Source organism: Acanthochromis polyacanthus, chromosome 6 (assembly GCF_021347895.1).
Source record: "Acanthochromis polyacanthus isolate Apoly-LR-REF ecotype Palm Island chromosome 6, KAUST_Apoly_ChrSc, whole genome shotgun sequence".
NCBI lineage: Eukaryota > Metazoa > Chordata > Actinopteri > Pomacentridae > Acanthochromis > Acanthochromis polyacanthus.
Window position 1 is genome coordinate 23,549,448 of NC_067118.1, and position 26,759 is coordinate 23,576,206.

The 26,759-nt window shown below is 40.9% G+C and overlaps 1 protein-coding gene across 6 annotated transcripts in view; it reads right to left on the minus strand.

Annotated features, from left to right (window-relative positions):
- The window catches only part of ccdc135 (coiled-coil domain containing 135), a 74,895-nt gene that overhangs the window by 15,680 nt on the left and 32,456 nt on the right, over window positions 1-26,759 (minus strand). Inside the window, exons 1-2 of one of the 6 annotated variants that reach the window (XM_051949796.1) lie at window positions 22,497-22,581; window positions 352-406 (exon numbers count right to left, since the gene is read on the minus strand). The exons of 1 other annotated variant lie outside the window; for it this stretch is intronic. In XM_051949796.1, the coding sequence (XP_051805756.1) occupies window positions 352-406; window positions 22,497-22,500 (59 nt within the window). In that variant the 5' untranslated portion in view covers window positions 22,501-22,581. Of the gene's footprint in view, window positions 1-351; window positions 407-540; window positions 676-22,496; window positions 22,620-26,759 lie in introns of those variants that run through there. 4 more of the 6 variants (XM_051949795.1, XM_051949797.1, XM_051949798.1 and 1 more) reach the window with 4 other exon arrangements.

Here is a 26,759-nt window from a genome sequence, read left to right on the forward strand (position 1 = left end):
TCCATTTTCTGGATAAATATTGAGCCATTTAGAAAACATTTTAGTCGTGTTTTGACAAATATTAGTCATTTTAGACATGTTTGGAGTCCTGTTGAACAGGTTTTGGTAATTGCAACCTGTTTTGATTCATTTTGGACAACATATGCATCTTATATTATCATTTTGCACATTTTTTTAGTCATTGAAAACGTGTTTTTCGTCATTTTAGACAGATTTTAAAAATACTGTATAAATCTTGATACAACTGGAAAAGATTTGAAACATTTTGGTTTTGGCAATTTTGGACAAGTTTCGGGGTATTATTGGTCCGTTTTAACGTATTTGAGACAGAAATCTTCAAAGTGATACGACCTGTGACTGTCCTCCTCCCGGTCCACAGCTGAACCACCACCAGTTATCCGCCTAACTTTGACAAACGGAAACAAACCTGACGATGAGTAAGTATATCGATGAGTGTAACGTGCTAACGTTACATTTAGCTAACGGTTCAGTCACTGTTCCAGCTTTGACATTCATTTGAACAAGTCGAAGTTCACTTACTCATAAATTCATCGATTTTATAGGAGAATCTGCTCGCTTCAAACGTTAACGTTATTCCTGCTCAACTGTTTAAACATGAAGAGTTACGCTTGCACTGTGTCCACGGTAACAGCAAGATGACGTAACGAGGTTGCTTTCAGGTACCGTCCGAGAGATACTGGAATTTTAAACGGAACGCCGCTTTTAAAACTCATGCAAACGACCTGATGTGGCATTCACGGACTAAACATCATAAAGACTGTTTTTTAAAATAAAAATCCCGAGTTCCTTCACGAGTGTAGCACACCTGTTAAAGTTTCATTTCCAAAAACTAAACACATCATTTCAGTTAAACAATATTTTATTAATACAATGAGCAGTTTCCAGTCCAGCCTGGTGCAACCCAAGAGTACTTTATGAATGTAAAAACTTAAAGTGCATTCCAAAAATACCCAACAAAGAGCAACCCCATGTTAATTATTAACAATTACTAACTGGATTTGATTGGGATCAGCATTTGGTGTGATGCTACAAAACTGAGCTTGTAATTTTGCTAAAGAGTAGTTTGCATCTGGATTATTTGTTATAACAGCAAAACTCACAGAAAGCAAGAGATCACTTATATATAATATCTTGTAATTAATATTAAATAGCTTCTACATCCCCTTTCATTTGTATTCCAACTATGTGCAGCATGTGGTCATTGAAGGGCATATAAAAATCATGAACATTTATGAATATTGTATAATAGATCAATAACAAAATGATCAATGTTTCATAATGTGGCATATGACTCACACAGGATGAGTTTCTTATTTTATATACCAGAAATTGGTTGTAAAATAACTCTTTAATGCTCTGAATTTCAAAAACAAGCAAAAGCAGAATAACATGAAATAAAATGTTAATGACCCTTCTCAACATGGGACTGCATCATTTTTAATCCAACACTTCGGCTGTCTATCCAATCAAACAGTATGACCACTACAAATTCTTCTTGTCTTCTATCTTACCTTGTACTATCCTGTCTTATCCTAAATATCTTAAAGAACGTTGCTTCAAACCATTCTTACTAAATAGATAACAATTATTAGCTGCAAAACTCTTTTACTGACCAAAAACCAAAGGTAATAAGTGTACTGCTGTGTAATGACAAAAAAGCAAATCTTCACATTTCAGAGTCTGCAACCAGCAAATATTTGTCTTATTTCTTGAATAATGACAAAAAGGATTCATTAATTACCAAAAGTTGCAAGTATCTGCTTAACAGAATAATAATTTCACATCATTCACTAAATCTAAAGCCTGCAGCAGACAAATGCATCTCTCTGAATTATTATCAATTTGGCAGTTAAAAATAAAGCAAATTAGAAGTTATTATGAGCTGCTGTTTTTTTGTTATCAGTAACAATACCTTTTAAACCCCCTTAATTTTTTAAACAGAGTAAAACATGAACATTGAAGGCTATTTAGTGGCTTTAAAAGCTCAGTGTATACTTTGTTTAACAGCATAAAAATAGTTTATTGTTATAGCAACAAGAAAAAAAATACTTTTTTTTATTAATTTTCCTCTTTCAAAATGTGTTTCTTGTCATTTTCTTCTACTTCAGTTGTTAAGAAGTAACAATCCCGGGCTTCCGGTTTGGCAGTAGATGGAGTAGGTACGGAGTTCGCTAGCTCCCACGACCTTGAAAGATTTTTGTGTAAAAACAACCCGTTTATTGGTTCATAATGTCCTCATTTTCTATCGGCAAGATTTTTTAGCAGCTTTGACTCATTTTTTGGAATGTCGAAGTCTGGGAAGCAGTCAAAGAAGGACCCGCACGCGGTCACCTCGTTGGATACTAGCAGCAGCATGGCTAGCTTAACGGTTCAGCAGATCACTGAGCTCCTGGAGCAGCACCGGGCATCTCTGGCTACCGATTTTAAGACTTCATTCGCCTCATTTGAAGAGAAGCTTGATCAGATCCAAGCCGTGGTTTCTGATCATGGTAAGCGCATCGCGGACTTGGAGGCTGACGCGGGGGACGTCGGCAGCCGTTTGGACCGCAGCGAAGCCGCCTGCGCCTCTCTCCAGGAGGAGACCAAATGGCTGCGGTCCAGGCTGGCTGAGCTGGAGGGCCGCAGCCGGAGACAAAACATCCGCATCGTCGGCCTACCTGAAGATACCGAGGACGGTCACCCCACTGCCTTCTTCTCCCAGCTCCTCGTGGATGTCCTCGGTGATGGCGTGCTCTCCTCGGCCCCGGAGCTGGACCGCGCCCATCGCAGCCCTGTCGCCAAGCCTGGTCCGGGCTCGAGGCCGCGCGCGGTAATAATCCGTTTTCATCGCTACCAGGTCAAAGACGCGGTCATCAGGGAGGCACGTAAGCGTGGTAGCCTGGAGTACGCCGGCCATAAGATCCGGATCTACGAAGACTACACCGCGGATGTCCTGAAACAACGCTCCGAGTACAAGGAGGTCATGGCTGAACTTTACAAGCGCGGTCTCCGTCCATCTCTCCTCTACCCCGCGAGGCTGCGCATCACGCTGTCTGGTGGTGAGAGGAGATGGCTTCCCTCTGTGGCCCACGCGGCTAACTTCCTGAAGAGCATGGATGGTGGCCCGTCTTCTCTTCCGTGATCGGGTTCCAAGCAACACTCCTCTGTTTTCTCCCTTGGACTTGCCAGTCCAAGAGTAACATGTAGCGCAGATGTTATCTGTTATATTTTATAAAGCTGTTGCTCACTTGTTCATTACTGAAAGGGTTTGTTAAAAATGCTGCTTGATGTCGGGAAGAATCCTATTGTTATTATAATGATATTATTATCATTAATATTATTAATAGTATTATTATTATTATTATTACTGATATTATTATGTTAAAAGACTGCTGCAGATATATATTTAAGCGATCTGATAGTCTTTTTGGGTTGTTTTTACTATCTTTTATTCTCCTTAATGTTATGTGGGACTTGGCAGGCTTAGGAAGCAGGCTTCTTAGGTTAGTCATGGAAAGGCTGGAGGCCTTGATGTCCTGTCAAGCCTCATTGTGGGTTTTACATGTGCAGTTTCTTTTTTGTTTAATTGTTGGTTTGTTTTCTTTCTGTGTGTGGGTGTGTATGTGTGGTATGTATGTGTATGTGCTCCTTCTCCTCTTCCCCTTCCCTTCTCCCCCTCCTCTCCCATGGCTGCTCGAACTAGTTTTCACCATATTACCCAGCTAGTTAATGACTGATATTAACTTTGTTAGTTGGAATGTGAAGGGGCTGAACCACCCTGTGAAACGGACCAAAGTAATCTCCCACTTAAAACAACTTAAAGCAGCAATTGTATTTCTCCAGGAAACCCATCTACGTCCCTCTGATCAGTGCAGGCTGGAGAGAGCTTGGACTGGGCAGGTTTTTCATTCCACATTTGACAGCAAGGCCAGGGGCACTGCAATCCTTATAGACAAACATATTTCTTTTGTTTCCTCTCAAGTTATTTCTGACAGGAACGGTCGATTTATTATTGTTTCAGGGAAGTTGGGGGACAGAAATGTCACCATGGCCAACCTTTATGCCCCAAATACAGACAACGTACAATTTTTCCAGAGCTTTTTTTCCAAACTTCCCAACCTCGAATCACACTCCTTGATCCTTGGTGGAGATTTTAATTGTTTTATGAATGAGAACTTGGATCGTTCCTCTCCCAAACATGCCATCTTAAGTAAATCAGCTAGGTTAATTAAATCATTCCTGTCTGATTGCAGCCTCTCCGACCCCTGGCGTTTCCTCTACCCCTCCAGCAGAGAATACTCTTTCTTCTCCCATGTACACCAAACGTATTCGCGGATTGACTATTTCTTCCTAGATAACTCCCTACTTCCAAATCTTAATCACTGCAGCTATGAGGGTATAGTTATTTCTGACCATGCGCCAGTTGTCCTTAATCTTTCTTTCTCTGGAACTGTGAAGACAAGGAGACATTGGAGGTTGAACCCATCTTTACTTGTGGATGAAAACTTCTCACTCCACATTTCCAGTCACATTAAGCTGTTTCTTAGAGATAACGACACCCCAGGTATGTCTAAAAAAGTGATCTGGGAAGCATTGAAGGCTTACTTGAGGGGTGAAATCATATCATTTGCTGCTCACAAAACTAAGACTTCTAAAAGGAGGCAGGCAGACATTGTGGACCAGATTTTGTGCATTGATAGGCAGCATGCCATTTCTCCTTCCCCCACGCTGTATAAAGAGCGTCTAAAACTACAGTCTGAGCTCAATCTCCTCACCTCCCGTCATGTGGACGGTCAGCTTCTTAGAAGCAAGTGTACTTTTTACGAGCATGGGGAGAAGTCAGGCAGGTTATTGGCTAACCAATTGCGGGGTCTTAGAGCTCGGCAGGTCATCCCTGGTGTCCGATCTAATGATGGTTCTGTATCCTCAAATCAGAAAATAATCAATGAGAGATTCTAGTCCTTTTATTCTAATCTTTATACCTCAGACTCTACACCAGATAGCGACATGATGGAAAACTTTTTCGATAATTTAGATATGCCCTCACTGACAGAAGACCAGAAGAACAAACTGGAGGCTCCAATCACCCAGAGTGAGATATTGACATCAATATCCTCCATGCAAACAGGTAAAGCCCCTGGTCCTGATGGGTTACCACCAGAGCTTTACAAGAAACTGGCAGCAGACCTATCTCCCTTTCTCTGTTCGGTGTTTGCTGACTCTTTTGATTCCGGTGCACTCCCCCCTACATTTAGCCAAGCCTGCATCTCCTTGTTGCTAAAAAAAGAAAAGGACCCTTTCGATTGCTCCTCATATCGGCCCATTTCTTTACTGAACACAGATGTTAAAATCTTAGCGAAAGTTCTGGCAAGCCGATTAGAAGACGTCCTCCCTTTCATTATTTCACCCCACCAAACTGGGTTCATAAAGGCCCGACATTCTTTTTATAACATCCGGAGACTATTTAACATAATTTACTCCAGTGAGAAAGACAAGCAGGAATGCCTTCTCTCTGTTGATGCTGAAAAGGCGTTTGACAGAGTAGAGTGGGACTTTCTCTTTCGAGCTCTTTCAAGTTTTGGTTTTGGGCCCTTATTCTCATCATGGATCAAACTGCTCTATCATTCTCCCTCTACCTGGGTCTTAACTAATGGCCTGTACTCTCATACATTTGATCTACACAGAGGAACACGGCAGGGCTGTCCTCTCAGTCCGCTTCTCTTTGCCATTGCCATAGAGCCACTGGCTATAGCTATCCGTAGCAACAGTGGTATAAAGGGTATTCGAAGGGGAGGCGTAGAGCACAAGGTCTCCCTTTATGCAGATGACCTTCTTCTTTACGTTTCAGATCCTAACAGCTCCCTTCCTGAAGCTCTTACGCTTTTCGAAACGTATGGCCGTATATCTGGATATAAGATCAATCTGGGCAAAAGTGAACTATTTCCAGTTAGCAAATGCGCACACATGGCAGTTGGCATGGTTTCCAAATTCAAAGTAGTGGCTGAACGATTTACTTATCTTGGCGTTTGTGTCACAAGAACATATAGAGACCTTTTCAAGCACAACTTTCTCAACCTGATTGACCAAGTCAAGGTTTCTCTATCAAAGTGGTCCCCTCTCTCGCACTCTCTTATTGGTAGGATTAATTCGATTAAAATGACCATACTTCCTAAATTTTTATATCTTTTTCAATGTCTCCCCATTTTGATCCCCAAATCTTTTTTTAAAACCCTTGACTCTCTGCTTGGTTCTTACATTTGGAATGGCAAGCCACCCAGACTGCGTCGAGTGTTCCTGCAGAGGCCAAAGCAGGAGGGAGGATTGGCTCTCCCCAACTTCCAGTTTTACTATTGGGCGGCTAATATTCGCTGCATTTTACACTGGGTGTACTTTCATCGGAACCCCTCCCCCCCCTGTGTGGGTGACGATGGAAGCTGGTGCATCAGGTTCAGTTTCTCTCCCTGCTCTTGCAGGCGCTGCACTCCCTGCTTCTTTAACTGGCCTCCATGGTAACATGGTCGTCAGGGATTCTTTGCGGATATGGCTTCAGTTCCGAAAACACTTTGGACTTCAGAACATGTCACTTAAGTCCCCCATTGCTTCCAATCATTTCTTCACCCCCTCTACATTTGATGGAGCCTTTAATATTTGGTATGATAAGAATCTTAGGTGTTTTGGGGATCTATTTATGAATGGAAACTTTGCTTCTTTCTCCCAATTAAGCCAAACTTTTTGTCTTCCCCGCTCCCATTTCTTTCGGTTCCTCCAGGTGTGACACTTCATACAGAAACTGATTCCAAACTTCCCAGAAGAGCCCCCAGCAAACCATTTAGATGCACTTCTTTCCTTTAATCCAACATCAAGAGGTATTTTATCCAAGCTTTACAATGCTATTTCCAACATACACAGCCATTCCCTTACAGCAATCAGAAAAGCATGGGAGCAAGATCTTGGTTCCCCATTTCCAGATCCTACATGGAACCTCATTCTTAAGCGTATCAATTCTTCCTCTATATGTGCCAGGCATTCACTCTTACAGTTTAAAGTAGTTCACCGGATCCATATCTCTAAGACTAAGTTAGCCCGCATTTACCCAGATGCTGACCCCATATGTGATAGGTGCAGATCTGCCCCTGGTTCCCTCCTCCACATGTATTGGTCCTGCCCCTCCTTGTCCAATTATTGGACATCATACTTTCAGTCTATTTCCAAGGTGCTTAGCTATCAAATCCCTCCAAACCCTCTGACTGCCATCTTCGGTCTGCCTCTAGATGGTGACCTGCCAAAAGCTAAAAATGAGATCCTGGCCTTCTCCTCATTGATAGCCTGCAGAGCCATCATTCTACGATGGAAAGACCGTTTGCCTCCTTCCTTGTCACACTGGATTGCTGATATGATGACACTTCTGTGTCAAACCTGCAACAATAATTTCAGAGTGCCCCCCCCCCCCCCCCCCCCCCCCGTGTGTGTGTGTGTGTGTGTGTGTGTGTGTGTGTGTGTGTGTGTGTGTGGGATGTTGTTGTTTTTGTTGTTTTTTTTCTCTTATGGGGTGTGGGTAAGTGGGTGGGTGGGTAGGTGTGCACTTTGTTGTTGTGTTTCAGCACTACCGTTCTCTTGACTGAGAGTGCTGCACATGTTAAGGGTAAAAAAAAAAGAAAAGTCACTTTGTTAGTGCCTGATGTTTTCATGTTGAACTGTGAAATCTCAATAAAAAAGACCTTTGAAAGAAGTAACAATCCAGTAACATAAAGCAGTTATATTTGTACAAATACTAAGTACTACGTATTCTGTGAGAAGTTATGAAGTATTGCATGGAAGGTCATAAAATCAAGCACAAACAGCTGCTGAAGGAAAAAGTTAAAGCTCTCCTTTAGGGCTCCTCTTCTTCCTTGGCCTTGTGGAAGACTTTTCCATCTGACCCCTTGCTCCAGCTCAGTCTGATGTCTTTGATCCCTCCTCCTTGGTCCAGTTTCTGTTTGAGCTGAGACATTAAATAATATTTTCCTGATTATTACTGACATGAGGTCACACAGCACCTGTTCTTCAGTCACTTACATCATAAAAAAAACTACATTTTTTTTATGTTTTGATGTACATTGTAAAAAAAATATTCGGTACACTCAAGTTTGAGGTAAGACATATGGGAAATAAAAACCCAAGAAGGCTATGAAGGGCAGTACTTGCAGTATACATGTGAACAGAATCAGACAAAATGCTTTTATAGTGTTGTAATAATGAGTATGGCTTCTGATTTTCATGATGAAGACTTTTTTCAGCTTTTATTTTTCTCTATCATCCCCCCATCAGCTAATGAGGACAATGCACTTAGAACAGCACAGCACAATCAGCAGACATGAGAAAGACTATCCTGAAGCTGCTTTCGTTGTTGTGGGAGATTGTAACCACTGTGATTTCAGGAAAAGCATCCTCAAATATCATCAGTTTATCAAGTTCCCCACCTGGGGAAAAATATCCTGGATACATGCTACTGTAACGTCAGAAACGCTTACACTGCTGTTTCCAAACCACACTTTGGGAAATGTGACCATCTTACCATCCTGCTACAGCCCACCTACACCAAGAGGCTTAAAGCAGACCCAGTCACAATCAGGACTGTAAAGATGTGGACTGAGGAAGCAGTGGAAAACTGCAGGGCTGTCTGGATGACACAGACATGAGCATCTTCAAGGATGCTAGTCACAATATTCATGAGTGCACAGACACTGCGAGTAGTTATACTGACTGGTGTACATCCGTGTGTATCCCCTCCCGGACTATACGTGTGTACCCCAACCACAAACCCTGGTTCAACGCGGATATTTGCCACAAGATCGGGATCCGGTGTGCAGCCTCCAAGTCAGGAGATATCGGGGAGTACAGGCTGGCTCGGTATGAGCTCCAGAGAGCCATCAAAGCTGCTAAGAGTAAATACACCCAAAGACCTGAGGGCTGCTACAGGGAAAATAACACAAGGAGCATGTGGCATGGAATAAAATCAGTCACTAACCACAGGAAAAATGCAGACACTGCTGTAATCCGGAACATCCCCTACCTGACAATTTTAACAGCTTCTATGCCAAATTCCCCCTGCAGTCCAGCAGAGACCCCACTTCAGGTGACACGCTCCCAGGTCCTCAGAACACTGAAGCAGGTGAAGCCCTGCAAAGCTGTGGGACCAGACCAGGTGGCACCGAGGGCCCTGAGGGCCTGTGCAGAACAGCTGGCAGAGGTATACACAGATATTTTGAACACATCCCTCTCACAGGAAACAGTCCTCCACATTTTCAAATCCTCTGTCATCATGTCACTCCCAGTTGCACTCACGTCCATTGCAATGAAATATCTTGAGAAGCTTGTATTAGATCACATTAACTCTGTGGTTCCAAACAAAACAGACCCCCTTCAGTTTGCCTACTGCTCAAACAGATCACTAGATGATGCAGTAGCCATAGCACTTCACAAAATCTTGCAACACCGGGAAGGCGCCAACAGATATGCATGACTCCTTTTCCTGGATTACAGCTCTGCGTTTAATACCGTCAGGCCAATGAAGCTTACTGTGAAGCTAGCAGACCTGGGAATACCAACACCCACTCGCAACTGGATATTAGACTTCCTTACAAACAGATCACAGGTGGTGAGGATGGGGAGCAAGGTCTCCCAGCACTCACAGTGAGTACTGGAACCCCGCAAGGCTGCTGCCTCATCCCAAAACTGTTTGCACTCCACACACGCGACTGTACTTCCACTCAGGACAATAACATCATTATAAAGTATGCAGATGAGTCAACCATCCTCGGCCTCATCAGAGTAGAGGATGAGTCGTCACACAGGGAACTGGTCCACAAAACAACTGTCTCCGGAGAGGACAATGACCTCATACTCAACACGGACAAAACAAAAGAACTCATCATAGATATTAGGAGACGAGCCAAACCTCTGCAACCACTCACCATCAAAAACACCACGGTGGAACGAACTGACAGCTGCAAGTTCCTGGGCCTAAATATCTCAGAGAGCCTCAGCTGGGCCAAACACACTGCAGTCACAGTGAAAAAAGCTCAGCAGAGGCTGCACTTCATTAGGGTGCTAAAGAAGGCCGGACTAGGATGTCAGCCTCTCACCCAAGCCTACAAAGGTTTGGTGGAGAGCGTCCTCACCTGCGCCATCACAGTGTGGTATGGAAACACCACTGTGGCTGAGTCACAAATCAGTCCAGCGTGTCTCCAGAACTGCAGAGAAAGTTGTTGGCTCTGGCCTCCCGTCCATAGACACCATACAGTGGGTACGGAAAGTATTCAGACCCCTTGAAATTTTTCCACTCTGTGTCACTGCAGCCATTTGCCAAAATCAAAAAAGTTCATTTTATTTCTCATTAATGTACACTCAGCACCCCATCTTGACAGAATAAAAAACAGAAATTTAGAAATTTTTGCAAATTTATTAAATTTATTAAATATCACCATGTGATATTTCAGTTTTTCTTTTTTAATAAATTCGCAAAAATTTCTACATTTCTGTTTTTTTTCTGTCAAGATGGAGTGCTGATATGTATCTGATATGAGTTGCTTATTATATGTAGTGTCTGCTCCTGTGTGGTTCCTTGTCTCTGACCCCAGATGTGTTTCTAATTCTACCCATGCCACTGGAATGTGTTCTCCTGTTTACAGAGCCCTGTTGGAGGAGTTTTTATAAGGGTTCTTCTGTCCAAAATGTTGATTTAGGCCCTCTTCAGCTGCTGTAGAGAAAGGGGGTTTTGTTTATGGATGCACCCTGCTTTCCCCATATGGTAGGCAATAAAGAACCATTTGTTGTAACCCCCTACATGTTGAAAACCTATAAAAGTGACCTGACTTCTTTGTTTGAGGAGGAATCAATTGGCAGGCTCCTCCACAGGCAGATCATGGCTCCTGATCAGATGCTGTCTTTTACATTCTGAGAGATTCTTTGTTGGCTTTTGGAATCCTCCACAGGCAGACCATAGTGCCTGTTCAGATGCTGTCTTTTTTATAATAAAATTAGATCATGAAAAGCAACAGTGTCACCGGACGTGTAATTCAACCTCTGCGCATCTAAGAGAAACCACGACACCAGCAAACAAACAAACGTGGTGGAAAAAAAGAAAACAGAGGAGAAACTACTGGAACTGTAGTTTGACAGCAAAATGAATGAGTGGATAACAAAAAAAATCAATAACATGAATGTTTTTTGCTTTGAAAATGTGGTTGTTTTAGATTTGTAATTTATTTTTCTTTGGTTTGGGGAAGTCCGACCTTCAAGGCTATAGAGGAAATTGTGTTTTCAATCACAATTTTTTTCAATGGTAAATTCTTTTTTTTTCAATGACAACCAATACTGTCTCTATTTTAGCTCCATGAGGAAATGCCTGACCATCTGATCAAACAATGACTCTGCAAAGTTAACTACACAATGAAAATGTAAAGGATTACAAATGATTAAGATTGATAGTTATGGGAGACTTGTAAGTTGCGGAGTGCAGATAAAATAGCTTCATCACTCATTGCAATGAGATGTGCTTGTCACCTTTAACCCTTGTAACATCACTTTGTTTACAAGGCATGTTTTCTTTTTAAAAAATCTTCAAAATGCACACTCTTTTTAGAGCCAGAAACTGTAAAATGGAAAGAGTGGTTCAACTTTCCGACTGTTTGGAATAAATGCCATCAGTTTTGTGTGGTTACATAGAGAAAACATCTTGAAAATCAGCTTAAAATTGTCAGATTTCATTGTAGTCACTTTATTTAAAATGTCAAATTTATAAATTCACCAAAAATAATGATGGAAATGGTAAAAAAGAAACCCAAAGACTCTCTGCTCTGCACGGCCACTGAGAAGCCATGACTGACTCAGGCCAGTTGTGAGCATCAACCATGTGACCAAAATCCAGACACTTTTTGAGTGAACCTTTCAATTCATTTTCAATAAATTTTATTAACCAGTTCAAATGTATGAAGGTAAATTTGTTTCTTTATTTTTCAATCGAAAAAAAGTTGCTCCGATGGCAAAACTTTCTTTCGATCAGAAAAAACTTCATACAAATGTGTCATCTCAAGACACTTCAATTAGAAAAGTAAAGACAAAATTACAGAGAGAAATCCAACAAATCCAAAGTTTTCTTTGGATTCCCTGTCTGAGGAAGCACTTGGCGACAGTGGGGAGGTAAAACTCCCTTTTTCAGGAAGAACCCTCCGGCAGAACCAGGCTCAGACAGGGCGGCCATCTGCCTCGACCGGTTGGGGTGAGGGGAAAGAAGAGTGAGAGCAGGATACAGAAAACTCATGAGATTAAAACACAAGAGAACAATAAACCCAGCGAAGGATGCTGAGGTCAGGAACTGTCCGAAATGTGAATCCAGTCCATCAGTGCTGCTCAGTCCATCACATCGGACACACAGCAACAGCAGAACGTCTTCTTTATCCAAGAGAAGGCGCGTTGGAAGCAGTTCTTCTTCTTCTTCTTTGTCTTCCTCTGCTCCTTCTCACTGACCTCAGTGTCTTCATCATCATTATTATCCTTGCTGTCCTCAGTGTGTTCAACAGTGTCAGCATCGTCACTGTCCTCATTGTAGTCAGCGTCTTTATAATCGCTACTATCCTCACAGTCCTCATACTCGCTGCTCTTCAGGTCGCTGTCCTCATACTCATTGATCTCCTTGTTGACAGGATCCTTTTCCTCCTCAGCCTTGATGTTTTCTCTGTATTTCTCCTCTTCCACGTCACTGCCCTCATTGTAGTCAGCGTCTTTATAATCGCTACTATCCTCACAGTCCTCATATTCACTGCTCTTCTGGTCACTGTCCTCATCAGCCAAGCCTGTCAGGTTAATTTTGTTTTCAGGGTCTGCAGGATTAACCGTGATGGACAGGCTGGTGGAGGGTCTAGGCTCATCGCTAAAAAAGGAAACATACACTGTTGGGTTTACATCCGACAAGCAGAGAATGTAAACATGGAGATCAACAAAAGTCCATATCAGTCTTTTGTCACCTGCTGGGCTGCTAATGTCTCACAACCTATGTACAAAGTAAATAGAAACACACTTACCAACTGCTGGTGGAGGAGCTGCTGCTGAGGTAGCTTTTGGTGATAAAGGGATGGTTGAGGATACCACTGGGGGTGATTCTGTCCTTCTCATCCCACTGAAGCATCGCCTTCAGCAGCTCGGTGCACTCCCTTTTCTCATCAGCCTCTGCTGGTTTGTCCGTCTCAGAGCACATCTGGTGCAGAAAACATTTTGAAAGTCCAACAGTGGTCAAATCACCTTCCACCGTGAAATGTGAATACCATAAATGAACGGGACTTTTCAGCAACTAGCTGCTGCTTCCTAAACTACCTACCGTTATCATTTCATCCAGAGAGCTGAACTTGGGACCTTTGTTGTTGTAGTAGACGTAGTAATACTCTTTAGGTGTCTGAAAGAAGAAAACAATGATGCTTACTAAAGTCTTTATCTTATTGAGTGAGTAGAGGTCAGTGGTAAAATCACAGTAGGAGTATTGTACCTTCAGCCGCCACAAACCATTAGGCCTTTTCTTAAAAAGTAATCCTGATCTCTGGCCAGCATCGATGAGATATTGTGGCGGCAGACCCAGCAGATGGATCACGCGTCGGAGCTGCAAACAAAACATAACACCATGTTAGACCTGAAGCTAATCCTGTGACGGCTTCTAATGTGTTTCAGCTGCAGTAATTTACTCACTGTCCAGTATTCTGAGCCTGATGCGAAGAGACGATTTTGAGTTATCATCCTGGCCATCACGCAGCCTAACGACCAGACGTCGATGGCCTCTGAATACGGCAGGCCCAGGGTGATTTCTGGAGCTCTGAATGTGGAAAAAACATCAAATGAAGATGTGACACAGTAGACAGTAAGGAGACAGCGCTGAATTAAAGATTTCTCAATGTTTAAAATGTATCAGTATTTCATACCTATATGCAGGTACTTGGCATAGGTCTCCTGCTTTGGCTTTAGACCTGTACTCGGCCAAACCAAAGTCAATGAGTTTGACCCTGGAGGGCTGCTTCACATGATCCACCATCATGATGTTATCCATCTTCACATCAGCGTGGATTATGCCAGCACTCTTTGCTGCATTCAGAGCTACAGCCAGCTGCAAGTAACAACATTTATCAGGAGTTTGTTAAAGAAATCTGTCACATGACAATAAAAGTAGAAGTTGTAAAGGTTCCTGAACCACCGATGTTGATTCTCGCACCACTGAAGGAGAGAAATATAAGGAGACAATAGAAGGTCACACCTGCTGAATAACTGTACGGACGTGTTCCAGTCGCATTGGCTGTGGTAGATTCTGCACATAGTCCTGCAGGGTGATGTCCAGTTTTTCAAACACCAGGAGCCGCTTGTTTTTTATGAAGACATCTCCTTTGAACTCAATGATGTTTGACTCGTTTGAGTTGTGGCTCGTGAGCTTTTTCATGATTTCCGCCTGTGGAGAGATAATGCGTTTGCTGAGCAACATAGTCCTATCAGTTCTTCTCAACAACTAAAAAGTACATAACATGACCAGTACCACTACTCAGAATCTTGTAGTGGTACTACCTCTTTTTAAAACAATGTCTTTTTTGTGTCACTGTTCAGCTGAAATCAGTGTCCTACCTCATGGTCCAGATTCTTCCATTTGGGCACCTTTATAGCCACATGCTCTTCAGTGCTGGTTTTCACACATTCCAGCACGAGTCCACAGCCTCCATGTCCCAGTTCTTTCACCAATTTGTAGCCTTCTGGGACTTCGAAAGGCTGCCTTGTGGTACTCCGGTCGGAGGAAGAGGATGAGGATGAACTTGGAATGTTCATTTTGATCTTCTCACAGAAGACTGAAAGTGAAACAGACACAAAAGAGAACCATAATCTATGGATGTCTTGTTAAACCACTGGTAATCTACCACACTGTTGTGATCTAAGTTTTCAATCATATTTGCTAAATATTGAACCAGTTATCACAAAACAACAGCACTGAGTGTTACAACCTGTTCTGAATTGTGTTATAAGGACAGTACTGCAGCAAAATTACTTGGATATTTCCTCAGAAACCCCAAAGTGTTTACTTCATTAAACAGAAGAGAGGAGTTAGTTACTTCACAAAAGTTTGGTTATCTGGATTTTGTTGAAATGTGGATGTCTCTGAGTTTGGTGTTAAGCTGGTTTCACTAAACTACTCAATAAAATAAATTGAAATGGTGTCTTCACTCAGAGGTTTTGTGTTTGGCATGAATTCTAGAATAGCTTTAAAAACAATTTACAATTTCTCAGCATTGTTTAATTTTGAAAATGGCATGTTAAATTACTAAAACCGGCACTGTTTTTCCTCATCTATCTGCACTTAATAACTTATAGTGACATATTCTGAGTAATGTTGTTATAAATTGTTGAAATCTCTCATTTGTTAGAACATTTTCTGCTCAACCATGTCTCATTTGACAGATTTTTTCTCTCCTAAAATATATTTCAAATATATTAAAAATACTTTTAGAAATGTGTTCAGTATTTTTATTCACAGATTAAGATTTTTGATATAATTTTTTAAAAGCCTGTTTATCCACGTCCAGCACATTTTTAACTTATTACAGGCATTTGAGGTAATGTTTAAATGACAGTATCTCAAGAACTAATACAGATAAAGCATGATTTTTTTATGGTTAGTTCTAGTTTCAACTACAGGACAAGTCGATGAAATAATAATAAAAATGACAAGACAAGTACAAAACTGAGTGTTACATCCTGTTCTGACTTTCATTACAAATTGGACAGAGTTGTAGAAAAATAGATTTTAAAACTGCCTTCTGAATGTTTCCTCTGGTGTTTGCTTCATCAAACAGAACAGTGAAGTCACTTACCTCAAAAATGTTGGCTTCTTTGGACTTTGTTGAAAGGTTGATGTTGAGTTTAATCTTGATGTCCTGCTAGTTTCAGTGTAGACCTGTTGTCCTTCTGAAATCCAAAAGACACTGTCCACAACTGTCTGCACACTGGGATTTATATGCAGCATGAATTCTGGAATGTCTAATTTGGAACTATTTTTTAGAGGTGTTCATTCTGCATAGAAACCATTGCATATCTTGACAACGGTATATCAGATCATGCTCAAACTTGGTAGGGGTATTGCAGGGGTCCTGAGGAAGTGCCATGGGGAGTTTGAATCAGATTGGATGAATGGTGGTGTTTTTTCAATGCAATGAAATCAAGGTAGTCACGTTCTGACAGCAGTCTCAGCACTACTTCGTTTAAATATAAACAAAGCAGCAGTTATTTTTTAAACTTTTAACTGTCATATTTACTGTACAGAAAGCACACAGTGGATGGGTTGGGGCTAATAACTTATAGTGAGATATTCTGAGTAATGTTGTTATAAATTATTGAAATCTATCATTTTTTAGAACATTTTCTGCTCAACCATGTCTCATTTGACAGATTTTTTCTCACCTAAAATATATTAAAAATGCTAACTTTTTGAAACTTGTTCAGTATTTTTATTCACAAATCAAGATATTTGAAATAATTTTTTTAAAGCCTGTTTTTCCACGTCCAGCACATTTTTAACTTATTACAGGCATTTGACAGTATCTCAAGAACTAATACAGATAAAGCATGATTTTTTATGGTTAGTTCTAGTTTCAACTACAGGACAAGTCGATGAAATAATCTCTGATAACAGGTGAATTGAAATTTAAAAATAATTGAAATTGTCACTGAACGTCTCATCTTTGAGCACACATTACCCCAAAAAACAATAATGCAGAAATCAACCAATGATATTTTCTGACACTTTTGTACTTGCATGCCAGGATAATACAAAACAAAACATACAGAATATTTTTTTAACATTAAATGCTTGGTCACAAAAATGAAAAAGAAAACGTGATGAACTTTAGGAACTGATTGAGCAGATATGACAAGTTGTACCACCAAAAACAAAAATATTGCTGGACAGCATAATCCAATTTCATTTTTGGATTCCATGTTGCAAGTTAAGGAAACAGAATGAACTATTACCTTACTTATTACACTTACTGAATTGATTTACTATCAGAAAAAAGTGACCTTGAATGTTTCTCACATCAACACATCAGATTATCATTATATACTCCAAAATGAATATTTCCCAGTAGAAAAATCCTGCTATCCCAACATTTCTAAGCATTTGGTCATGGTTATAGTCAACTATTCCAAGTTTGGAGCTTTAAAACCAAATTTTGTCTTTACAAAAATGTTTGACCTGCTCTTTACAAGAGTACTGGTTGCTTTTAGTTATCCAGTTATTACTTTTTAATAACAAGATGTTAAAAATGACAAGACAAGTACAAAACTGAGTGTTACATCCTGTTCTGACTTATGGATTTCATTACAAATTGGACAGAGTTGTAGAAAAATAGATCTTAAAACTGCCTTCTGAATGTTTCCTCTGGTGTTTGCTTCATCAAACAGAACAGTGAAGTCACTTACCTCAAAAATGTTGGCTTCTTTTGACTTTGTTGAAAGGTTGATGTTGAGTTTAATCTTGATATCCTGCTAGTTTCAGTGTAGACCTGTTGTCCTTCTGAAATCCGTAAGATACTGGTAGATTCTGGCAGCAGTCGTTTACATTTAAATGAAGTAGTCTTCGTTTAAATGTAAACAAAGCAGCATATATGTAATGTAGCTATTTTTAAACTTTTCACTGTCATATTTACTGTAAAGAAAGCACACAGTGGATGGGTTTGGGTTCATGTAAAATGCTGAAGCACTGGTGTAGAAATTCTACACCTCATATAATGTAAGATCTGTCTCCATTTGTTCATGTACGACCTGATGGGCTGAAAAGTCATTCTGTCGATCTTCATCTGCCACCTGACGTATGAACTTCCCCTTCTTTACTTCTTCTCCAGCTCTCTCCAAATCCTTAACAGAAGCTGAAGTCCTGTCTGTCTTCCACTAGTCTCAAAATTAAAATGCCACATAGTTTTGGTTCTAACATGTCCATCCATCTGTAGGGGTACTACGTAAGATAATTTAATTATCTGCACTCGTTTTAGGGCACCACCTCACTTTAATTGCGAGGAAAAATTCATTAATTTAGGCAGGATCACAATCAGACTCCTGTAGAAATTCAGTTGATCAGACTTATACAGTGAACCCTCGCTATAACGCGGTTCACCTTTCACGGCTTCGCTGTTTCACGGATTTTTTAGTGCAGTTTTTTTATGCTTTTTTTGTGTTCTGCATCCTGATTGGCTAAGGGACTGACCAACATGAACAGTCTCCGCACCTCTCCTCTGCCATACAGGCCAGCGCTGCCTGCTGTGGAACGCTGCATCATTTCTCTCCTTGGTCTCCATGTAGTGAGACACCCTGAAAGACGGAGCCGACGGAGCAGCCTTATTCTTTTCCCCCACCATCAACCAGACAGTGGACGTGGTCCCCAGCCGTCTCTGACCACCGCAGCCGCGTTCCCCAGGAGAAGAGTGCAGGCGCGAGCCTTCCCCACCCCGGACCCCTCCAATTGATTCAGCCGGCCCGCTCTCTGAGGCAAGAGTACCGCCGCGGCCCACCTGGCTGCAGCTGCAGCGCTCCCCAAGTGCAGTATTATATAATAACTGTAAAAAATAAAGCTGACTACTTCACGGATTTCGCCTATCGCAGGTTCTTTTTGGAACGTAACCCCCGCGATAAACGAGGGTTCACTGTATCTTAAAGCTGCTGTCCGGAGTTTCCGTTTGTTTTCAATTTATGTATCATTTTTTAACAAAGCTTAAATGTGTTAGTCTAGTTCGATACTATAATATAAAGTTAGTATAACGCGATATGAAAATTTATTCCTGAGCTCCGCCTTCCTCTCATAGACCCCCATGTTATTCTAAAAAGCGCCGGTTGCTGCCGACCAATCAAGTTCGAGCTTCAGCTTTGTCATGCTGTCAATCAACGGTTACGCGCACAGCAAGCAAGCCCATGCAGAGGTGGGCGAGCTACGCACTACGCAACCGCGCGCACATTTGTTTTGCTTGTGGAGGAGAGAGCATCAGGGATCAGCAACTTCCAGAAAAGTTACCAATCCCACGGCTTGTCAGGCCAAGAGACTGCAGGACGTTTTTTGGCTCGGGGTGCTCGCGTCGCTCCCCGACCATGGCCTCCATAGCCCGCCTGACGGCTTCGTTTAGATGCCCGACCTCTGGAGGAAGATGTTGGGGCGTCTGGGACATACTCTTCTTCAGAGGAGTCATGCAATTCTGAACTCTAGATAGAAATAAATAAACAATGTAACACATATACAAGCGTAAATGCACTAAGTTTGATAAACAACGTCATCGAGAGGGACACACGAGTGTAATCACATATTGAAACTTTACTCGTTCGTCCTAGCAGATTCATGTTATTTTGGTATTAGGACAAGTTAGACTCAATACAGCATTCTAACGTAATTCCTTTATTATTTACTAAATGTACTAAATGTAGAAGAGGGGGAAACAGCAAAACAGGCGAGATGCAGCAGCACTCCGGGCACTCCTCCCAGGTACTGCGCGTGCACAAATAAAGGGGCGAAATCAGAGGGAGGGAGGGACCAACAGTGTTTTGGGAGACGCTGCGATTCAAACTCCGGACAGCAGCTTTAAAGGCTAGAATCCTCGGTTAAAGGGACCCACAGTTCTCACAAGGAAACACACAAAGCTGTAAATTGGTCTAAAATGAAAACATGTATTTACTATTCTATGGAATAACAGCAGTGAAATCCTATATACAGTGCATATGGGTGTGTATGTGCATGCGTGACTAAGTGTGTGTGTGTGTGTGTGTGTGCGTGTGTCTGTGGAATGTGTGTGCGTGTGGAGTGAGATTTGTGTGTGTGTGTGTGTGTGTGTTCAAATTAGCACATTAAGCTAGGAATATGGTGAGAGAAGCCAGAAAACTAACCTGACAAGGTAAACGGTAAATTTAGACAAAAATTAATGATTTGTAAAAGAATAAACTGGTTGCCAGACAGATTTCACTGGGGCACATACCCCAGTATTGATCTGCAGTGCCCCAGTAAAACTTTCATCAATAAAAAAATAAAAATCACTTCGGAGTTTTAAGTCTACATAGCATAGACTACAGCCTATGGAAGCGAATGTGACTCAAAACTCTAATTCAAAAGCATTAGCAGAAATGCTTTTGCATTTCAAAGTCATGGCTGCACTTTTTGACTCAAAAATGAAATTAAAAAGCAATATTCCAAAATGCAATTTCATTTTCTTCTTCAACACTGCTCATTTTGTGACTAAATGAAAAAGCAAATGCAAATCACATTTGACATTTAATTTTCAAAACGTTCACCAGCAAAAAGGTAACAAAATTCAATTTGAAATGTCAAATTCGAAAATGCAAAAGCATTAGCAGAAATGCTTTTTAATTTCAAAGACATGGCTGCACTATTTGATTCAAAAATGAAATTAAAAATCAATATTCCAAAATGCAATTTCATTTTCTTCGTCAAGACTGCTCATTTCGTGACTAAATGAAAAAGCAAAAGCAAACTCAGAAATGCTTTTTCGTTTTCGTGCTCACCCCGCAAAATGTGTCTCATAATTCAAACGCAAAAGCGATCTCAAGTGGCGTAGGTAAGTGACGTCACGGACCCCAACTAAAACTAGATTTGACTGGAGACCATTGGAGACTCGACGTGCAAGCAGATGGCGACGAGTATGTCCGGTGTTCAAGATTAACTGGTGTTCCCATCAACTGGTGCTATTCAGTGAGCAAGGCAGCTGTTACAACGGCAACACATAGCATAGGTGACTGTACCGATGCCTGTTCAAAACACACAGACGTCAATAAACTGTTCCGAAATGTTCTTGTTGTCAGCTTTAACATTGTCGTTATTGCTCTGTTTGGACTCACGGCTGTTCAGTCTACCAGTAAAATACTCGGTTTAATGAGGACTTCCACCTAACGGAGTGGAAATATCGCTTCACTGCGGCAGTGTGATGATCTCCATCACATTAACTGGTGACAGTCTGTGGCCTCAGTCCGACAAAAACACCAAGAGAAGTTCTAATACCGTTTACTGAGAAAAGACACCAATTCCTTTCAGTATAGCACATATACTGGGGCAATAGCTCAGGTGACTGAACAGGAGATCTATAAACAAGAAGATAAACCCGACGCAGCGGCCCGGGTTCAACTCCAGCTCGTAGGTTTCCCCCTATTTTTCCGTCTGTCTCTCTACTTACCTGTCAAATAAAGCTAATAAAAAGGAAAAAAAATAACATTTATTCACAGCTATTGGTAGTCATAAGTATATATAAGTGCAAAGGTGTTCAATCAAGAGGCAGTTTTTACTCTGAGAGGGAATCTGCAGATGGAACTTAGCGTGGAACAATTCAGCAAGATGATTTGTTGCTGAGATGGATCAGCGTTTTTCATCTCTCAACAGCCAAGTTCTAAAAGGTGTTCAGGCCTGTAATCCAGGACCTGACAACTTCCTCTGTGAGGAGGACCTCAGAGGTCTGGCAGATCACTACAGTGTTGATCTAAAACCTGAAGAGGTGTTGGTGGCCAAAAACTATCTGGCCAGAAAGTGGGAGAGCCTTCCAATCACAGACATGCAATGTGTTTTCAGCTTGCTGGATCAAGTCATGTTCCCAACCTTGACACAGGCCATTCAGATAGCTCTGACCATCCCAGTGTCCAGCTGCACTTGTGAACGGACGTTCAGTGTGCTGAGACGGCTCCACACTTGGCTGAGAAGCACAATGGGGCAGGATAGGCTTCACCATCTTGCCATCATGTCAGTGGAGAGTGAGGAACTTTCCAAGTTAAGCCACAGCCAAGTGGTTGACCACTTTGCAAAAATGAAAACAAGACGTTACAGTTTACTCCCCAAAAAATGATTGCCTGAAGTGACACAACAGTTGTTCATTTATTCTTCTACTATGGAAATAAAAGAACCCAGAGATTTTGGGGTGCTTTATTTTATTTTATTTTTTTACATTTGTAAATGTTCAATTTGCAGATGTTTACTGAAATAAATATTTCCAAAAGATTCATTGCTCTTCCTATTTGCATTTATCAGTAATGGTTTAGAAGTCGAGAGTAAAGTGCACAAGTAGGCCAAATGCATTACCGCAGTACATTTCAGATGGTTAATCAATGATCTAGACAACAACATAGTCTGATATTATTGAATGGTTTAAAGAACTATTTAGTTTTTTTTATGTGAATAAGTGCTGAATATGTTTTTTTTCTCGCACACTTTGCGCACTCTCATGAATGCTTTGTGCCCCAGGTGTGCCCCAGTACAGTATTAGGTCTGGTGACGCCCCTGAGTGATACGACCTGTGACTGTCCTCCTCCCGGTCCACAGCTGAACCACCATCAGTTATCCGCCTAACTTTGACAAACGGAAACAAACCTGACGATGAGTGTAACGTGCTAACGTTACATTTAGCTAACGGTTCAGTCACTGTTCCAGCTTTAACATTCATTTGAACAAGTCGAAGTTCACTTACTCATAAATTCATCGATTTTATCGGAGAATCTGCTCGCTTCAAACGTTAACGTTATTCCTGCTCAACTGTTTAAACATGAAGAGTTACGCTTGCACTGTGTCCACGGTAACAGCAAGATGACGTAACGAGGTTGCTTTCAGGTACCGTCCGAGAGATACCGGAATTTTAAACGGAACGCCGCTTTTAAAACTCATGCAAACGACCCGATGTGGCATTCACGGACTAAACATCATAAAGACTGTTTTTTTAAATAAAAATTCCGAGTTCCTTCACGAGTGTAGCACACCTGTTAAAGTTTCATTTCCAAAAACTAAACATATCATTTCAGTTAAACAATATTCTATTAATACAATGAGCAGTTTCCAGTCCAGCCTGGTGCAACACAAGACTACTTTATGAATGTAAAAACTTAAAGCGCATTCCAAAAATACCCAACAAAGAACAACCCCATGTAAATTATTAACAATTACTAACTGGATTTGATTGGGTTCAGCACTTGGTGTGATGCTACGTAACAACTGAGCTTGTAATTATGCTAAAGAGTAGTTTGCATCTGGATTGTTTGTTAACATAACAGCAAAACTCACAGAAAGCAAGAGATCACTTATATATAATATCTTGTAATTAATAATAAATAACTTCTAAATCCCCTTTCATTTGTATTCCAACTATGTGCAGCATGTGGTCATTGAAGGGCATATAAAAATCATTATGAGCATTTATGAATATTGTATAATAGATCAATAACAAAATGATCAATGTTTCATAATGCTGCATATGACTCACACAGGATGAGTTTCTTATTTTATATACCAGAAATTGGTTGTAAAATAACTCTTTAATGCTCTAAATTTCAAAAACAAGCAAAAGCAGAATAACATGAAATAAAATATTAATGACACTTCTCAACATGGGACTGCATCATTTTTAATCCAACACTTCGGCTGTCTATCCAATCAAACAGTATGACCACTACAAATTTTTCTTGTCTTCTATCTTACCTTGTATTATCCTGTCTTATCCTAAATATCTTAAAGAACGTTGCTTCAAACCATTCTCACTAAATAGATAACATAATTATTAGCTGAAAAACTCTTTTACTGACCAAAAACCAAAGGTAATAAGTGTACTGCTGTGTAATGACAAAAAAGCAAATCTTCACATTTCAGAGTCTGCAACCAGCAAATATTTGTCTTACTACTTGAATAACGACAAAAAGGATTCATTAATTACCAAAAGTTGCAAGTATCTGCTTAACAGAATAATAATTTCACATCATTCACTAAACCTAAAGTCTGCCACAGACAAATGCATCTCTCTGAATTATTATCAATTTGGCAGTTAGAAATAAAGCAAATTAGAAGTTATTATGAGCTGCTGGTTTTTTTGTTATCAGTAACAATACCTTTTAAATCCCCTTATTTTTTTAAATAGAGTAAAAAAAAGTGAACATTGAAGGCTATTTAGTGGCTTTAAAAGCTCAGTGTATACTTTGTTTAACAGCGTAAAAATAATTTATTGTTATAGCAACAAGAAAAAATGCTTTTTTATTAATTTCCCTCTTTCAAAAATGTGTTTCTTGTCATTTTCTTCTACTTCAGTTGTTAAGAAGTAACAATCCAGTAACATGAAGCAGTTATATTTGTACAAATACTAAGTACTACGTGTTCTGTGAGAAGTAATGAAGCATTGCATGGAAGGTCATAAAATCAAGCACAAACAGCTGCTGAAGGAAAGAGTTAAAGCTCTCCTTTAGGGCTCCTCTTCTTCCTTGACCTTGTGGAAGACTTTTCCATCTGACCCCTTGCTCCAGCTCAGTCTGATGTCTTTGATCCCTCATTCTTGGTCCAGCTTCTGTTTGAGCTGAGACATTAAATAATATTTTCCCGATTATTGCCGACATGAGGTCACACAGCACCTGTTCTTCAGTCACTTACATCATAAAAAAAAACGACATTTTTTTTATGTTTTGATGTACATTGCAAAAAAAATATTCGGTACACTCAAGTTTGAGGTAAGACATATGGGAAATAAAAACCCAAGAAGGCTATGAAGGGCAGTACTTGCAGAATACATGTGAACAGAATCAGACAAAATGCTTTTATAGTGTTGTAATAATGAGTATGGCTTCTGATTTTCATGATGAAGACTTTTTTCAGCTTTTGTTTTTCTCTATCATCCCCCCATCAGCTAATGAGGACAATGCACTTAGAACAGCACAGCACAATCAGCAGACATGAGAAAGACTATCCTGAAGCTGCTTTCATTGTTGTGGGAGATTGTAACCACTGTGATTTCAGGAAAAGCATCCTCAAATATCATCAGTTTATCAAGTTCCCCACCAGGGGAAAAATATCCTGGATACATGCTACTGTAACGTCAGAAACGCTTACACTGCTGTTTCCAAACCACACTTTGGGAAATGTGACCATCTTACCATCCTGCTACAGCCCACCTACACCAAGAGGCTTAAAGCAGACCCAGTCACAATCAGGACTGTAAAGATGTGGACTGAGGAAGCAGTGGAAAACTGCAGGGCTGTCTGGATGACACAGACATGAGCATCTTCAAGGATGCTAGTCACTATATTCATGAGTGCACAGACACTGCGAGTAGTTATACTGACTGGTGTACATCCGTGTGTATCCCCTCCCGGACTATACGTGTGTACCCCAACCACAAACCCTGGTTCAACGCGGATATTCGCCACAAGACCGGGATCCAGTGTGCAGCCTTCAAGTCAGGAGACATCGGGGAGTACAGGCTGGCTCGGTATGAGCTCCAGAGAGCCATCAAAGCTGCTAAGAGTAAATACACCCAAAGACCCGAGGGCTGCTACAGGGAAAATAACACAAGGAGCATGTGGCATGTATTAAAATCAGTCACTAACCACAGGAAAAATGCAGACACTGCTGTAATCCGGAACGTCCCCCTACCTGACAATTTTAACAGCTTCTACGCCAGATTCAAGCACAACACAGACATCCCCATAAAGGCCCCCTGCAGTCCAGCAGAGACCCCACTTCAGGTGACACACTCCCAGGTCCTCAGAACACTGAAGCAGGTGAAGCCCTGCAAAGCTGTGGGACCAGACCAGGTGGCACCGAGGGCCCTGAGGGCCTGTGCAGAACAGCTGGCAGAGGTATACACAGACATTTTGAACACATCCCTCTCACAGGAAACAGTCCTCCACATTTTCAAGTCCTCTGTCATAGTGTCACTCCCCAAAACCCCAGGCCTGTGTGATGAGCTCTGCAGGAGCTCTGGGCCTCAGTCCATGTCATGGGGATGTTTATGTAGACAAATGTCACATTCTGCCCTGAAAACAGACCACAGTTAAAAGATGCGTCTCATCAATTACTGTGACATGAACAATGTGCAGTATTTTATGCAACTGAGTCAATGTTAGTGCAATGATACAGCCATTCAGATCTACAGTAAACAGACACTTTATGAGAAAAAGAACTTGTAAATGTAACTAACACATGATGCCAAAGTTGTCAGATAAACTGTAGGTACACTGAGAGACTGTTACGAGGGGGGTGGTAGAACCCAGGCACAGACAACAGACAGGCAAACAGGTGTGATGGGAAAAAGGGGTTTATTGAACCAAAATGAAAACTACCACCAAACAAAGAATTAGACTGAGGAGCAGAGGTGAAAAACAAACAGTAGAGCAAAGCAGAGCTATAGGGGAGTACTCACACTCAGGGAAACTAAGACTGAAGTCCATCCAAACTACTGAGTCCAAGGAGTAATCCACAAAAAAGGGAGGAAGCAGAAAGGGTCCAAAAACTGATGCAATCCAGAGAGGAGTGGGTTGGTCAAGCAATGCTCCAGCAAAGACAGCTAACCTTCAAGCTGCTCCCGACAATATTTATGCAAAAATCTATTGAGCCACTTCAGTTCATCTTTAGATGTAATTTTACATGAATTAAAGTGATATGATCAATATTCTATGATGTTGTAGATGATGTTTCTTACAGTGAAATCATTTTCCCCCATGTCAGTTCAGGTTCCTGAATGTAATTTCACTGACAACGATTCCAATTTCATCCATTTAAAATGAAATTTGAAACACAATAAAGTTTCCAAAAGGAGAAAGGTTCTGAATACTTTCTAAAGCAACTGTATTGTAATTAAGTCAAAAGATGTACATGTTTTACTTGTAAAAGTAAAACATGTACTTGTTACTCAACACACTGCAACACATGCAGAACTTGTTGGGAACTATGTGTACTTAGTTTAATTCTAAAGTTAGTG